This window comes from Terrapene carolina, unplaced genomic scaffold (genome assembly GCF_002925995.2).
Source record: "Terrapene carolina triunguis isolate 2854851 unplaced genomic scaffold, T_m_triunguis-2.0 Scaffold85, whole genome shotgun sequence".
Classification (NCBI taxonomy): domain Eukaryota; kingdom Metazoa; phylum Chordata; order Testudines; family Emydidae; genus Terrapene; species Terrapene triunguis.
In genome coordinates this window covers 51,605,393-51,622,502 of record NW_020664436.1, presented here as the reverse complement: position 1 = coordinate 51,622,502, position 17,110 = coordinate 51,605,393, and the positions used below count along the sequence as shown (strand labels likewise).

General features: G+C 41.6%; 1 protein-coding gene across 2 annotated transcripts; it reads right to left on the bottom strand.

Annotated features, from left to right (window-relative positions):
* Positions 1-7,606: 7,606 nt before the first annotated feature.
* Positions 7,607-16,782, bottom strand: SGK1 (serum/glucocorticoid regulated kinase 1). 2 transcript variants are annotated; one of them, XM_024208072.3, is made up of 12 exons: positions 16,616-16,782; positions 13,042-13,117; positions 12,559-12,634; positions 11,979-12,083; positions 11,355-11,438; positions 11,113-11,244; positions 10,735-10,847; positions 10,388-10,511; positions 9,941-10,036; positions 9,490-9,645; positions 9,295-9,384; positions 7,607-8,613 (listed from the first exon to the last, which is right to left on the bottom strand). In XM_024208072.3, the coding sequence occupies exons 1-12, from the start codon at positions 16,647-16,649 to the stop codon at positions 8,446-8,448; spliced, it is 1,254 nt and encodes a 417-aa protein (XP_024063840.2). In that variant the 5' UTR covers positions 16,650-16,782; the 3' UTR covers positions 7,607-8,445. The 2 variants fall into 2 exon arrangements, with proteins under 2 accessions (XP_024063840.2, XP_024063832.2); XM_024208064.3 differs by lacking the exon at positions 16,616-16,782 and adding an exon at positions 13,288-13,800.
* Between the last annotated feature and the right edge of the window lie 328 nt (positions 16,783-17,110).

The following is a 17,110-nucleotide window of genomic DNA, read 5'->3' as shown; positions in this document are numbered from 1 at the left end:
ATCTTCCTAGGAAAGGGCAAGGGACAATTGAGAGTACCTTCTGTTTCTGTCCATTGTTGCCCATCTGCTGCCATCTAGAGTTGGATGTCAATGCCTGGTGCAGAGAGGGAGCAGATGAATACAGTTTTAATAGTAATGAGGCATTTTGTGTCTCAAAGGTGTTCCTGAATTCCTCCATTTCCGAGCTGCAGTAGACAAACAATCCTTGATGCAGCTGGTGTGTCAAATGTAAACATGTCAGCGAGGTACTCTTGCAATGGTCTGAAAGGTGGGTGCGACCAGTGATGGATGTTGCTAAAGATGCTGCATCTGAGGTGGGACTTGTCTATGCAACGGCACGTTATCAGGTAAAAGAATTGTCCATGACTAGACAAACTCTATATGGAAGGGGAGTTAGAACTTTTGGTGAGAGCTCCTTTGGCCCTGACCTATTGGCAGCTTAAATAATCAATTTGTGGAAGAATAATATGGAATTATTCCATGACATATGAGCTATCAGCTCTTTGTATTACTGAATATTAATAACTCTTCCAATCTTTCTTTTCCAGAAAAAAATTAGACTATATATTATAATGACCACTGGATGTCACTCTTGATCTAAATTCAGCTTCACTAGTGCAAACTGTCGCAGCAGAAAACAACAATGAATGCCTGGGATAGAATTAAACCAAGGTGACTGGTTGGCTCTGAGGATTGGTAATGGGATAACATCAATTTCTTCACCTCTCGGTAATTGTAGTTAGCAGATAAGTAGCAACTAACAGTTGTTACAGCTTGTCTGATGCTTGGTGGTCAAAGAAATTTACTATCTAATGTTTAGTGAACAGGCACCGAAAGTGCCATCACAACAGTTCGTACTCAATAGCATCCTTTTCGACAGTCCCTGCAGGATGGTTAAAGACTGAATGGACATGGATTCTGAATTTCTGTCTTACCTCCAATGTCTTTATGTAACACACAAGAAACTATGAATATTAAACCACTTGAACGCTCAAAGGCACCAGGAATGTTTCTGGCACCAGAGCAAGCCCCCTGCCAAATTTCAAGCCCTTGTTCCAAAGCATAGAAGCACTAGAGCATCTCAACAAAATATTACAATTTTATCAGGACAAAACAACATATTTTCCCCAATCTCATTCTCAGAGATGGATGGACGATTTTTGTGGAAACTTTCCCCCCCAAAATCCAGTCTGAGGCACACACCTGGTATGAAAATTTTCAGCCAGATAGTTAAATTTTGGCAAAGTTATAAGTAAATAAAAACAGGATGTTATAATGGGAAATATCAGGCAACCTTAACTATAAATAGTGTTAGCCTATAATAATGACCCTCACACACCATATCACACAAAATACTTCAGAAGAGCATGTGTGGAACAAAATATACTAATCTTAGGTCATGGAATACCTAATTCATTTTCAAAGGAATGCATACACTGTACAGAGAAAAGGAATACAGACTGGCCCAGAATACCTTTAATTTGTATTTTGTGTACTTAAATATTTGTCAGTGCTCCCTTAAATCCACCAAATCCTAATCCACCAAAACAGTATATCCAGACCCACACTATCCCGATGAATACAATTACGAAGTGTGTTGGTAAAAGTTATTGGGTCTGCAAATTGACAGAACTCCATTGACTTTAACGGAATTGCAACAATTTATTGTATTAGTCCATTAATTCCATTTTATAGTTGAACCATATCGAGGTTGAGGACTTGCTTAAAGTAACACATGATGCCTGTGGCAGACTAGTTTTCCAGACTCACTGGCCCAGATCTTCAAAGGTATTCACGTGCCTAAATCCCATAGGTTGGCACCTAAATACCTTTAGGATCTGGGCCCTGTCCTTTATTTTAACCCCTAAACCATCCTTTTCTTTAGAATAAATCCGTTTCCCCCATATCAATTAGCATGATCGACTGGGCATTTTTTTAAAAGTAATTGAGGCTGTCAAGAGATTAAAAAAACTAATTGCAATTAATCGCGTGATTAATCGCACTGTTAATAATAGAAGCTATCAGGAACAGTATCCCCGATAATGTCACAGCTAACCTGGTGGCTGAACTCTGTGACTTTGTCCTCACCCACAACTATTTCACATTTGGGGACAATATATACCTTCAAGTCAGCGGCACTGCTATGGGTACCCGCATGGCCCCACAGTATGCCAACATTTTTATGGCTGACTTAGAACAACGCTTCCTTAGCTCTCGTCCCCTAACGCCCCTACTCTACTTGTGCTACATTGATGACATCTTCATCATCTGGACCCATGGAAAAGAAGCCCTTGAGGAATTCCACCATGATTTCAATAATTTCCATCCCACCATCAACCTCAGCCTAGATCAATCCACACAAGCGGTCCATTTCCTGGACACTACTGTGCTAATAAGTGATGGTCACATAAATACCACCCTGTACCGGAAACCTACTGACCGCTACACTTACCTACATGCCTCCAGCTTCCATCCAGGACACACCACACGATCCATTGTCTACAGCCAAGCTCTAAGATATAACCGCATTTGCTCCAATCCCTCAGATAGAGACAAGCACCTACAAGATCTCTATCAAGCATTCTTAAAACTACAATACCCACCTGCTGAAGTGAAAAAACAGATTGACAGAGCCAGATGAGTACCCAGAAGTCACCTCCTACAAGACAGGGCCAACAAAGAAAATAACAGAACACCACTAGCTGTCCCCTTCAGCCCCCAACTAAAACCTCTCCAGCGCATCATCAGAGATCTACAACCTATCCTGAAAGATGATCCTTTACTTTCACAGATCTTGGGAGACAGACCTGTCCTCGCTTACAGACAACCCCCCAACCTAAAGCAAATACTCACCAGCAACCACACATCACTGAACAAAAACACTGACCCTGGAACCTATCCTTGTAACAAAGCCCGATGCCAACTCTGTCCACATATTTATTCAAGTGACACCATCATAGGGCCTAATCACATCAGCCATACCATCAGGGGCTCGTTCACCTGCACATCTACCAATGTGATATATGCCATCATGTGCCAGCAATGTCCCTCTGCCATGTACATTGGCCAAACTGGATAGTCTCTACGCAAAAGAATTAATGGACACAAATCTGACATCAGGAATCATAATACTCAAAAACCAGTGGGAGAACACTTTAACCTGTCTGGCCATTCTATGACAGACCTGCGGGTGGCTATCTTAAAACAGAAAAACTTCAAAAACAGACTCCAATGAGAGACTGCTGAGCTGGAATTGATATGCAAACTAGACACAATCAACTCAGGGTTAAATAGGGATTGGGAATGGCTGAGCCATTACAAACATTGAATCTATCTCCCCTTGTAAGTATTCTCACACTTGCTTCTTATCAAACTGTCTGTACTTGGCTATCTTGATTATCACTTCAAAAGTTTTTTTTCTCTTACTTAATTGGCCTCTCAGAGTTGGTAAGACAACTCCCACCTGTTCATGCTCTCTGTATGTGTGTATATATATCTCCTCAATATATGTTTCACTCTATATGCATCCGAAGAAGTGGGTTGTAGCCCACGAAAGCTTATGCTCTAATAAATTTGTTAGTCTCTAAGGTGCCACAAGTACTCCTGTTCTTTTTGCGGATACAGACTAACATGGCTGCTACTCTGAAACCAATAATAGAATACTGTTTATTTAAATATTTTTGGATGTTTTCCACATTTTCAAATATATTGATTTCAATTATAACACAGAATACAAATTGCACAGTGGTCACTTTATATTTATTTTTTATTACAAATATTTGCACTGTAAAAAACAAAATAGTATTTTTCAGTTCACCTAATACTGTAGTGCAATCTCTTTCTCATGAAAGTTGAACAGATGTAGAATTATGTACAAAAAAAACCTGCATTCAAAAATTAAACAATGTAAAACTTTAGAGCCTACAAGTCCACTCAGTCCTATTTCTTGTTCAGCCAATCGCTCAGATAAACAAGTTTATTTACATTTGCAGGAGATAATGCTGCCCGCTTCTTCTTCACAATGTCACCTGAAAGTGAGAACAGGTGTTCGCATGGCACTGTTGTAGCCGGCATCAAAAGATATTTACATGCCAGATGTGCTAAAGATTCACATGTCCCTTCATGCTTCAACCACATTTCCAAAGCACATGCGTCCATGCTGATGATGGGTTCTGCTTGATAACAATCCAAAGCAGTGCAGACGCATGTTCATTTTCATCATCTAAGTCAGATGCCACCAGCAGAAGGTTGATTTTCTTTTTTGGTGGTTTGGGTTCTGTAGTTTCCGCATCGGAGTGTTGCTCTTTTAAGACTTCTGAAAGCATGCTCTACACTTCGTCCCTCTCAGATTTTGGAGGGCACTTCAGATTCTTAAACCTTGGGTCCAGTGCTGTAGCTATCTTTAGAATCTCACATTGGTACCTTCTTCGCATTTTGTCAAATCTGCAGCACAAGTGTTCTTAAAATGAACAACATGTGCTGAGTCATCATCCAAGACTACTATAACATGAAATATATGGCAGAATGCAGTGAAAATAGAGCTGTAGACATACAATTCTCCCTCCAGGAGTTCAGTCACAAATTTAATTAATACATTATTTTTTTAACGAGTGTCATCAGCATGGAAGCATGTCCTCTGGAATGGTGGCCGAAGCCTGAAGGGGCATACAAATATTTGGCATATCTGGCATGTTAATACACCTCTACCCTGATATAACGTGACCCGATATAACACGAATTCAGATATAATGAGGTAAAGCAGTGCTCCGGGGGGTGGGGGGGCTGCGCACTCCGGCGGATCGATATAACGCGGTTTCACCTATAACGTGGTAAGATTTTTTGGCTCCCAAGGACAGCGTTATATCGAGGTAGAGGTGTACCTTGCAGTACCAGCTACAAAATTCCCATGCAAATGCCTGTTCTCACTTTCTGGTGACATTGTAAATAAGAAGTGGCAGCATTATCTTCTGCAAATGTAAATAAACTTGTTTGTCTTAGCGATTGGCTGAACACGAAGTAGGACTGAGTGGATTTGTAGGCTCAAAAGTTTTACATTGTTTTGTTTTTGAGTGCAGTTATGTAACAAAAAAAATCTACATTTGTAAGTTGCACTTTCAGGACAAGGAGATTGCACTACAGTACTTGTATGAGGTGAATTAAAAAATACTTTTCTTTTGTTTATCATTTTTACAGTGCAACTATTTGTAAAAAATAATATAAAGTGAACATTGTACATTTTGTATTCTGCGTTGTAATTGAAATCAATATATTTGAAAATGTAGAAAAACATCCAAAAATATTTAATAAATTTCAATTGGTAGTCTATTGTTTAACAGTGTGATTAAAACTGCGATGAATCGCAATTAATTTTTTTTTAGTTAATCGTGTGTGTTAACTGCAATTAATCAACAGCCCTAAAAGTAATTAAACATGATAGAGTCCGATCTTCCCTTCATATATGGCTGCCATATGTTACATTCTGAGAGAGTAAAGTGCAGACAGGCTATTCACCTTTCTTTTAATAATAATATTAAAATAAAGATATGCTTGGAAATACCAAAATTTGTAGACACACCTACACTGCAGCTATAATGTAATTAGCCAAAGAATTGTAAAACATGCAGAATTACAAATGGGTTTTCTAAAAAAAATCCCAAACTACTCATTAAAAGCTGCACAGAGGCCTATGACTCACTTAAGTCCCACTTTTCTTTATCACTAACTTCTCTAGTGTTTTTCTTGAAAGCTAAAGGAAGTATTTAGATTGCTTTTGTTACTTTAGAGCTGCAATTCAATGCTTGCAACTTCACACTAATGCTGAGGAGACACAGTAAGGCAAAGGCAGTGTGCACCACAAAATATACAGGTTTCAGAGTAGCAGCCGTTTTAGTCTGTATTCTCAAAAAGAACAGGAGTACTTGTGGCACCTTAGAGACTAACATATTTATTTGAGCATAAGCTTTCGTGGGCTACATCCCACTTCTTCGGATGCACATATCCTTGTTACAACAGTGTTGTGTGTGCAAATTGTGCATTGGCCGATTTTGCAGGGGTCACTTATGCACAGCTGAAAGTGTTACGTTGTAAACTCATTGCTTTTCTGCAGTGTTAGGTTAATGTATTAAAATAATTAGCACACATGGGCCAGATCCTTAGCTGGTGTAAACTGACACAGCTCCATTGGAGGACCTGGCCTTTTATGTATGTAGTTTATAGCTGAAGTTAAAAAGCTTTAAGTAGTAGGTAAGAAAAGAAAGCTTTAATTGTCTCTTCCCTTGTATGTATCAGACATAGTTTCTTCTATTAATAACAGTTTTGCTCATACTACTTTTATTTGAATGGCTTTATTTGCAAATAGAGTTGCCCAAATGGGTTTTGTGTACAAATTATTGGCATGATCCTCTGAGGTGCTGAGCACCATCACCTGTTGAAGTCAATGGGAGATGAGGACAGTGACTAAAACACAGGTGTTCAGCACCTCACAGGCTCACACCATCTATTGCTTACATGCAGAAATGGAAGCTGAGTTGGGACCTCACTGAAAGTTTCCTTAAAATTTCTTCTACTGAAAGATGAACCACTGTCCTTTGAGGCCTGAGCCTCATTCAGTGGCATGAGCTCATGTTGTTCAGCTCAGTTTCAGACATGTTCCCACCCCAGTAATTAAATACCTGTTCAGTTGAGTTTGCTCCAGTAGAAAAGTCTACCTGCCAATTGACCTAGGCCTTGTCTGACTACACTAGAAAAATCAGTACAGAACAAACACACTTGAGCAACCACCCTGATGGGCAGTAGCACTGATGTAAGCAGGGCTGAAGTGTTTAACCAAATGAGTCATGAAAATCTACTCTGATTATGTTTGCATTACAGGGTGGTAAGATACCTGAGCCCTATCTACACTAGTGCTTTGGCCCAAGTACAGCTTCCCTGTTGTAATGCTAGTACTGATTTTGTAGTGTAGATGAACCCAGAAAGTGTCTATGAAAGGGCATTAGAAAGGATTGAAGCCAGAACAAACCCCCTCGGCATCAGGCACCATCTCCCTTCGTAATTATACTTAGTGCTTGGGTATACTAGAAAGTTATCTCACTTTAGCAGTACAACCCCTGAGACCTAACAGTTGTTCTGGTGTAGGAGTGCTTGTAACAGTATAGCTATTCCCATAGGGGAAGAATATACAGGTAAGGCACCTTTACACTGGTATAACTGCATCCACACAAGGACAGTTATCAGAAATCACACCCCTAATCAAAAGTTATGCCAGTGTAACTTAAATTTATTTTTGACTTCAGCTAAGGCCTAATCTAGACTAAAGATAAAAAGAGTCTGGATTTTTAAACCCTTGAAAAAGCACAAACTTGACTGAATTTGTGATGGAAAAGGTGTTTTTTTAAATGAAAAAACCTGACAGTTTACAGAAATGTTCAAGATTTTACTGCAAACCAATGGGTTTGGTCACGCAAAAAAAAAAAAAAAAAAATAAAAAAATATTTATAATATATAAAAAATAGTGTAAAATAAAAACAAGAATTAAATTTAAAAAAAAAACAAAAAATTTAAAAAAAAATATAAAATTTTTTTTTTTTTTTTTTACAATACATACAATGCAACACTCCCCCACCCCCCAATAATGCCCACTTTACAGATGACAATTTTAAAAAACAAACAAACAAGAAATAAACCAACAGCTTTGACCAACTGCAGCTGGGGCATTTTGGTCCATAAAAACCTTTCTAAAAATAGAAACTTTTCATAGCAGCAATGCTTTCTTCAAGCATTTGGATATAATTAATTGTGAGCCCATTTCAATAATTTTAGTTAACTGTATATTTACAAAACAAAATCAAACTCCACACTTAATTTATCTTCCAAATATGGAAGAAACAAACAATGCCCCACATTGTAGTGTCCTGCAAGTGTTACATTGATGCTTTAAACTATGTCCCTCTGTAGTATGCATATCACACTCATACCATTTGTTCACATAGTAAACCCACATAACTGAACTGAGAAACACTCTTTGCAACTGGAAAAGTTTGGAGCTTAACTCGATCTCATCAGAAAAAAAGGCACGTTTCATAAAATCCTCGTCACATCCAGGTCTTCAGGCAAGGCTTTTCAGAACATTATTTCCAAACAGCAGGTTATTATTCCTACAATCTACCATAGCAGGCTATGGCAACAGTCACTTCTAATGTTCTTTCCCAAGGAGATAGCACCACTTTGGGGGAAGAACAAATCAAAATGCTTGTAAGCTTGTTTAGAGGAGTTATGTGCTGATCAAAAAAAAAAAAAGCTTCCAGCAAACAGTGTAGTTGAAATTAAGGCTGCAAAGCTGCCATGGTGGAGATGTGCAAATTCTGTTTCAAGATGACTGGTCAACTGGCAGCTCAGCCAGAAGGCCAATATGATAATTAAAAACCAAGAAGAAAGGAAAACAAATGTTCACAGGAAAGAATCCATGGGTGGGGCATACGAAAAGCCCAGAAACGCTTCAGCAGCTTCCTGGATGCTAGCAGTAATGAGGATACTGTCTGAAGATTGGCCAATGGAGTTGGGGACTGGCTCATCTGTAAACTCGGGGTCAAAGTGTCGCAGATCACTCGGACCACTCTGTGGAAAATAAAAAAAAAGAAAACGAGTGTTTAGTCCCCAATCTCCGTTTTTCATGATTTCACAGATCACTTCAAAATGTGAAAACTCTTGTAGGGGACTCATAGTGTTATCGCCTCAGACTCACTGTTTAACAGGCTTGGCCAATTTTTAATTTTTTTTTTTTGCATCTTGCTGCATATGGTCTCATCTTGTTTTTAATGTATTGCCCTCCAACTAGCTCCGTGCAATAAAAGCAAAACAAAATAATCACTCCACTCTCCTATACTGCAGTTTAGGCAGCGGTGCCTTGGCAACTTGCAGTAGTAGACCACATTTAATCAAAAAGCTTTATCTAAATAACCAACGTGTGCTTGTAGTTGTATATTGTAATTTGACAAAACAGAAATTCTGTTTTGGGGCAATTATTTAATTTCTGTCTTAGTTTCCCCATTTATAAAATCAGTAAGAACTGAGTTCACGGGTGTGTTCGAGAATGACCAATGTTTATGTAGAGCCAATCTAAGTGCTAGATTTTACTATCCAACTATTTAAAAAATCTATCATTTTTCTCCTTATCCCCTTTAGTTAGAGCAAAAAAGTATAGCTAGATTTTTGCCAGCTGCAGATGGCCTTTGGGCTACACCCAATGTAAAGGGCAAAAAGCCCTCTCTACATTCTATAATTAGATGTGATACTTACCACATTTGGGTTAAAAGGAGGTGTAATCTTCTTATTAATGAGATCATCCCAGTTAATTGGGGAGAAGAAGATGTGATTCTTAATCTCCATCTGTTAAAGAAAAATTAGATTAATTCAGACAAGAGTCATTTAATAAGAGTGGTGTGATCTAATTATTTCTTATACCATACATAGGAACTACAAAATTGTACTTACAAAGTCCTCCTTAGCACCAACTCTCTTTGTCCTATCCTTTTGTAACAGGCCTTCCAGAAGGTGTCTAGCAGAATTGGTAATATTGGGTTTCAATTGCAGGGGTTTGTTCAAGATATTGTCATACATTTCTGCTGTGTTCCTGCTGTAGAAGGGGGGCTGTGAGAAAGAAATAAAAAGGTAAATAAGTCTATAAGTGCTTAATAAAATTACACATATATGCGTTCTACTGTAATACCACAAGCTATTGTTATCTTAATGCCATGTGCTGCCCTTAATCCATACACAGAATTCTCAATGAGGATGAGGGCAGCAGAGGACATTGGTCGGGGTCATCATCTTAACTGAAGCCACAAGTGTAGGTAATAAGTCTGGAATGACTGAAGTATAAAAATGTTTTCCTGTAAGAACTACAGTAAGCTATACACAGGCGACTAAAATATCTGGTACTTACCAGTCCATAAAGCATCTCATACAAAACTGCTCCAAGGCACCACCAGTCAACAGTCCTGTCGTAGGGCTGCTTATGAAGAACTTCAGGAGCAAGGTACTGTTAAATAGAAGAACCAGAGCCATAATATTAGCCAGAGGCAGAAGAATCTTTCAACAGAAACTAAAACCATATTAAACAAACCTATGTTTTTGAACTACCAGAAAAGCCTCCTAAGCCTATAGTTAAAATGTCATTTATATACACAATGGCTAGCTTGAGAGCAGTTCCCATTGCATAGGGATCATTCTTCACCGAAAGCTATCATTTTAAGGATCTTATTTTCTCCCACTTATCTATTCCATTGTAACTCTCCATCAGGTGTGCATATTTACTGTTGCTTCATCTATTCTTATCATACAGTTTATATAGACAAACATTAACCATTTCAGAAATCAGAACTAAGCATACCTCAGGTGTGCCACAAAACGTGGAGGTAGTGCCATTGTGTTCTATGTTCTCTTTGCAGAGTCCAAAGTCAGTCAAGATAATATGCCCCTGAGAATCTAGCAAGATATTCTCTGGCTTCAAGTCCCTGTAGCAACAAGACATTAACAGAAATGTTAGTTCTTCTCGGTTAAAAAGTATTCTTAGTATTTTGTGAGCATGTTTATAGATTTTGCAAGTCTTTAAATTCAGATAAAGTATTTTAAAACTAGATGTTTTAAACGAATATATATTGAAATCTACTTTCCACAGATAAGGTACAAAATATGCACATTTATAATCATGCCTAAGCTGAATTACACATAGCTTACCGATAAACTATGTTCAGAGAGTGCAAGTAACCCAGTGCACTGGCTATTTCAGCAGCATAAAACCGTGCTCTTGGCTCCAGGAAGCAACGTTCCCTCTGGAGATGATAGAATAACTACAGGAGACAGAAAGAACAAGTTCTGTAAATGGTGCCAAAGCCGGTTAACAATGCATTTAATTAGACTTGACATATATAGCTAAAAAGAACAATAGCAGGAAATGGCCTAATGATCCTCTAGCAGTTTGAAACCTGGCAAGCGGACGATGCTAAATCTAATAACTTTTCCCCCTTGGAACTTTCTTTTTCATTTAAAAAAAGAAAGAAAGATCTATAATACCACTGTGCATGTTAGAAATTATTTCATTTATTTGCTGCTTACCTCTCCACCATTGATGTAGTCAAGGACAAAGTACAATTTGTCTGCAGTCTGGAAAGAAAAGTGGAGCCCAACCAGGAAAGGGTGTTTCACATTTTTCAGCAGGACATTGCGCTCTGACATTATGTGTTTCTCCTAGAAATAGGAAAAAAAAAATCAGTATTTAGTTACAAAGTTGTCTAACTTGTAGTAATTAACTAAGTTTGGTAGCTGCATCGCTGTATTGTGAACAAGGCGATGTTTACCTCCTTCTTTTTCAGGATTGCTTTCTTCTGCAGTACTTTAACAGCATAGAATTCTTCTTCTGCCTTATGCCTTGCAAGGAGAACCTGAAAGTGGTTAAAAATCCCATTACTTCAATATGTTGGAATACCGAACAGAATATAAACACAGCTGGGTGAGACTATATCCAAAGCCCTTTATGCTACCACTGAGCGCTATTACCACTCTATGCTACCAGCTGCATGTGGAAGCATTTTGCTAGCAACGTCTAGCATTATCAGCAAAATGCCAGCCAGAAAAGCTGTGCATATCAACTTTAAAGGTTTTGTTTGTTTTTTTATGGCTGATTCTCCTGGCTTCAAAAGCTACCCTACCCACACTCCTGCATAAAGGATCAACCCCAATTAATTATCCTTGCACTAACTCTCCTTAACTAAAGCACCCTGCCCCACCTATCCCCTTCAGGGCAAGCAACTTCCTCCTCAAAGCTGTGAAGTGCCCTCCTGACAGTAAAGCACCAGAAAACATATGTAGAAATTTTGCCACTCTTGTTACTTAAAGCAGACTGGCTATAACCCCATCCCTTAAACAATTACATGCAATAGCAGCTAACTGACCAAATTAAAGTGGAAAGAAGTAAAACATACCTTTCCAAAACTTCCTTTTCCGATAACCTTTAAGAAATGAAAGTCTGATGGCGTGGCATGTGGGTTGGATGATGGACCAAGATTGATCTGCTGTGATGGGCTGGGCTGTAATTTTATAAAATACATTTGTTAAAAGATGTTTATTGGAAATTCTTGACCACAAAGGTTTTTTATATAAATCTAATCATGGATTTAAAGATAAAACTTTAGTTGGGTACATTAAATAAAGTCTATGTCCTTTTTCCCCAAAGTTAGCATCAGATTACATTAAACTGTTTTTGTACCACCTCAAATGACAAATCATGAGAACAATGTGCCTTGCTTTAAAATCTCATTGAGGGCTTGGCTGCTTTCCATTTTTAGGTGATATGTAATAACATATCATTTAAAAAGCATGGACTTTTTTCAATACAGAAAAGGTATGGGTTTTATTCTAAATTGGTAACTCCTTTTTGAAGTTACATTACTGCACTGTGAACTGAACTAAAAGGGACACTTGTTATGTTGCTAATTTACAGAAAAGCTATTTTTAAACATGTTTCTATTACTGAAAATAATTCACACAATGAAGACTACTTACCGGAGGGGAAGGATTAGCATTCATAAGTTCAGGCTCTTCAGGCTGGGAGATCTTCAAAATAGACTGAACTTCAGGGCTGCAAAGATTAGAGAGTACATTATTGGAACAGTTGCCCTGTGCAACAGGCAGACACATCTCACCTCTAGGGGGCATGCAACCATTCTACTTATTAAGAATAAGTTTCAGTTTGGCAGACTACTGGAGACAGTCTATTCATTTCAGAACTAAAATGAAACAGGAAAAAGGAACAAACTTGTGCAAAGACACAAATTGTTTGTTCTGTACTTAAAGGTGAGTGATGGGATGTGTCCCGTGTTCTCTGGTTTTATCTATGCTAACTAAACTCAGTAAAGTTTGTTATATAACTAATAATATTATAAGAAAAACATTCTGTTGTGACAATCATTAATACATAAATCTTTCCATCATTAAAATGCAAGTATCTATTTTCAGATCGATATGTACAAAACTGCTGCTACTTACTGCTTGCACGGGTAGGAGTTGGTGGCTATTTTTTGAATGAAGTCATTTAGCCCCATTCGTCTCTGTTTCATGAAAGCTGCAAATAAAAAGAAAAGCGTTACGACAGGATATCCCAAAACGTCGTTTTTTAAAAAGAGAATCGGATACTTTATTCTGACTTTTCGGTTCAATTTAACGATGCCATCCAAAATATCTGTACCCCTAGAAGAGAGACATGGTCACCCCATCTTTCTTCTTCAGACTCACCGATGAGTATTGCAACAACTCCCCTCATCTTTGAATACGTTAATGTGGGTCCGGAAGCTTCGGCTCGGACTGTCATTGCGGAGCTAAAATGTGGGTCAGTGAAGAATAATCCAAGCTGATGAATGAGTTAGTCCAGGAGAGTGTGGGCTGCTCTATCTGCAGCCAGTGATGAATACAATTCTGCTGCCCGGCTCGCTGAAGGGGTTTATATAGAGACCTCGCCGAGGGGGCAGGAGAGGGAGGAGCCAACTAAGAACAACAATGCGGAAGAGTGAGTCTGGCTTCCAGGCGCCCAGAACTGCTTTGACTCGTACAGCTGGCGCCCGTCCCTTGGCGCTGCCCCGCCCTGCCCGGCTTCTTTGACGTTGGAAAGAGCCGGGGAAGGAGCCGGCCGGCAGGAAGCAGAACGCTCTGCAGCGGGAGCCAGGACGCGGCGGCATTCCAGGGGTGTGCATTGCCATACAATACAATAAAGCGCTGAGATCACCGTCACCCAACCCCAGGGGGAAGAAAGCAGGTATTCTTCCGCTCCGCTGCACACACAAATACAAGCATGCACCGGGCTGGCTCGAACGGCGCAGCACCAGTTGCCTGTCCCTTTTCTCCTGCTTCCATTTCCATGAGGCTTTGAATTGTGACAAAACTGAGAAGCTAGCAGCTTTGAAAAGGATGCAAGACGTTTGTGTTCAGCCCTAGCTTTTCTATGGCCTTCTTCAGTTACAAAGCATGCACCTAGCTAGCTCTGGGGACTCTATCTCGGTAGAATCCTAGACTAGCAGGGTTGGAAGGGACCTCAGGAGGTCATCTAGTCCAACCCCCTGCTCAAAGCAGCAATCCCCAACTAAATCAAGTTACTAGAACAAGGTTACTGTGTGTTATGCCCTGGCCCGTTTTTTTCTCTTCAAAAAGTTCAGCGAGTGAACCCTTGGAGTCAGCGGATACTTGTGGCTCACGTGTCTATTGCGCTGAGCCCAATGCATTTCAATAGGGGGAGGCAAAGGAATGTTCATTAACTAACTGTCCCTGTTCACAGCTTGCAAATGTTGGCACCTCATCGCTCAAAGCAAACAACTTCAAAGGGGGACCTTTGTCTCTATGGCTGGAAATCAGTCAGCTGTTGTCATTCTGTGTCACTCGGGTCACACCATCCGATTAATGGGGAGAGCCACATGGGAGAGCTACCTGGATGCACCACTCATGTAACTAACCCCCATCCCACCCCTAGTTACAGCAACACATTGAAAGGTGAAGGATCGGAGCCTCTTACCAAGCCTAGTTAGAAGCAAAAACTCCCTTTCTCCTGCGCGGCCAACTCCTCCAGCCTGAGCTGTTTTTCGCTGTACAATGGGATTGTGGCTTGTTTTGCCCTTGTGCAGAGGAGAATGTCTTTCGGCAGCAGCAGCTTGAGCTGCTGCCTGGGGTGAAGGGCGATAAGAAACTCTCACGTTTCCTTGAAGGAGCCGCAATGACTCAGGAGAACAAGATTTCCTGCCCGACTTTCAGGAGAACAAACACATGCCCCTTGTGTGCATTGCCCGGATCCCGGCCGGGACGTTACAGAAAATGCTTTTTAATGCTTTGGGCCGACGAGGGAAACAGCCAACGAAACATGCAACCCCCTAGGGCTTGGGAGAGGAGGGGGAAGGAAGGGAAAGGGGGACAGGGATGTGGAGCTCATGGAGGTGCACATACAGTTTGCGTTTGCAAAAGAACAAAAACGGCCTCCTCGAGCTGAGATTTCAACGTCATTGGCGAACAGTCTGGGCCTGGGTTCATTGTTGCCTTGCAGTGACACCGGGCAACGCGTGGGTTTTGTTTATGAATGAAGGCTCTGCGGAGAGACGCCTGGTGACCCGGGGTGGGGGTGACACGCAAGGCTAGGGGGGTGCTGGGTGCACTTGGGAGGGTGACTGACAGTCTTGCAGGGTGGGGAAAGCGTATGTTGAAAGGGGGCTGCGTTTCAGCGCTAGCTGCGGCGGGCCATATCCCGATTCACTTCATTCATTGCAGTTTTGAAGAAGTGTCCTCAAAATTGTGAAATCCCCCCCTCGCCGCCGCCAAGTTATACTGCGCATCAGAGGCGGGTGGGACTTTCCATCACAGCAGGATTCGTTGTGCTTGTACTTCAGCTTGTAATATGATTGAGCTGCAACGTGCCCCCCCAATTAATTTTGCCCCCTCGTGTGCATCCTTTCCCTCCCCCACGCCACATCACCATTGGCCGGCATGCCCCTACAGCTCTTTGATTCGTGTCTCTGAGTACTCTGTAAGAGAGAGAGAGACCTAGCACCAAGCAAAGGGGGGGAGTGGGTACATCAAATCAAGATATGCAGTTCTCTGCTGCTCTGAGACTGCAAGTCGGTTTAAAGAGAGAGTTGAGAGGTAATGGTAATACGAATGGCCCCGGGTGGGAAATTGCGCCATCCACACGCGGCAAGTCGTTCAAAGACAGCACAGTGCTGGATAAGAAGTTTGAAGGCAGAGAATGAAGCAGTTGCTGCCGGCCGGCTCCCCAGCCTCACGTGTCTCTAGAAGGGCTCCCCACACCCTTCCCCAGACAGATCCGGGAACCTGAAATTGGGTCTCCTCTCCTAGCGTGTAAAGGGCTTTCGGAACGAGAGGAAACAGCCTCTCCCCAAAGCCACAGCTGGCTTTGGGGAGAGGCGGGGTCGCAGAGCTGGGGCAGTTCTGCTCAGTTCCTCCGAGCTCCGGTTTCTTCCACTCTTTGCTTTGCCTAGCTGGGTTGCAAAACCGCCTCTTCTGGACTAATCCGAGCAAGGCAAAATCGCAAGTTCCAATCGTCTGCTAACGCGGCGGAGAAGCATTCCTCCCGCCACATGCCATTGCAGCACCCCCTCTCAGTCCCCCTGCCCCCGTCCTCGCCCCACCCCAGCGCCCACACAGGCTTTCCCTGTGACACCTCTGCCAGGGTCTCTTGTCAAGCCTGCCCTGACTGCACCGCAGCTCTCGAGCGCCTTCCCCCTGTTCCTGCGTGGCTGCAGCAGCCTCTCGCTTGCAAACACCGGTTGTCAGCGTTGCTCTCACTGTTTCCCCGCAGACCCTCCTCTCCAGACCCCCGCCTCACGCCACCCCAGTTAAAGAGCAACAAAGCTGGAATTGCAGTCTCGGTTCAGTCACTGTTGTCCCACCCTGTTTTTCAGGTCTCCTTCCTCTTTTGGTGAAAAGGTAATTAAAGTCCTTATCAAATGTCAGGTACTCAGCCTCCTCTGCTCTCCAGCCAGGAATATCATTGTTACCAGTAAAGGTTTCTTCTCAGAGCCTTAAACAAGGCAGAGCGAGATTGTAACAATTTTAAAATTAAACCAACCTCTTAATGAAGCCTTCTCTTCTTTGCCTCTCATTTCTCTCTCTCTCTCCCCCTCTTAAGATCCCACCACAGTAGATTTGAAACAGGGCTCTGATGCTCTGGCTGGGTTCTTATGTATTGCTATAATCCCGAATAACCTCCCCTCCTTGGCCGGCCTGAAGCTGAAGGGAAGTGGTGAGAAAGTAGCGGCTGATTTTGCTTGCTGGCGCTGCCCAGTTTATGAACCCCATATTCAAGGTGATTTACATACAGGAGATCAGTAGAGTTCAACATTGGCCACGCCGTACACTCTGCCCCGTTGCAACACAACCCTGAGAGTTACAGTAAACACCAGTTTATTACACACCAGTGCAGTGCGGCAACTAGAAATGCAGGTCTTCTGCTGTAATTGACCTGTCAGCAGCAGTCACCCAGGGCGAATTCCCAGCAGCCAGTCCCGCAGCCTGCAGAAAGCACACACAGGCTCCATGTCCAAGGGGCGAGGGTTTGCTGTCT

Bases quoted from the DNA above. Each gene is read 5' to 3' on its own strand.
- SGK1 (XM_024208064.3), bottom strand. From the start codon at position 13,363: ATGACAGTCCGAGCCGAAGCTTCCGGACCCACATTAACGTATTCAAAG. The intron at 12,084-12,558 runs GTAAGTAGTCTT...ATAAAATTACAG, and splicing joins ATGCTAATCCTTCCCCTCCG to CCCAGCCCATCACAGCAGAT. The intron at 10,037-10,387 runs GTATGCTTAGTT...TCTATTTAACAG, and splicing joins CGTTTTGTGGCACACCTGAG to TACCTTGCTCCTGAAGTTCT.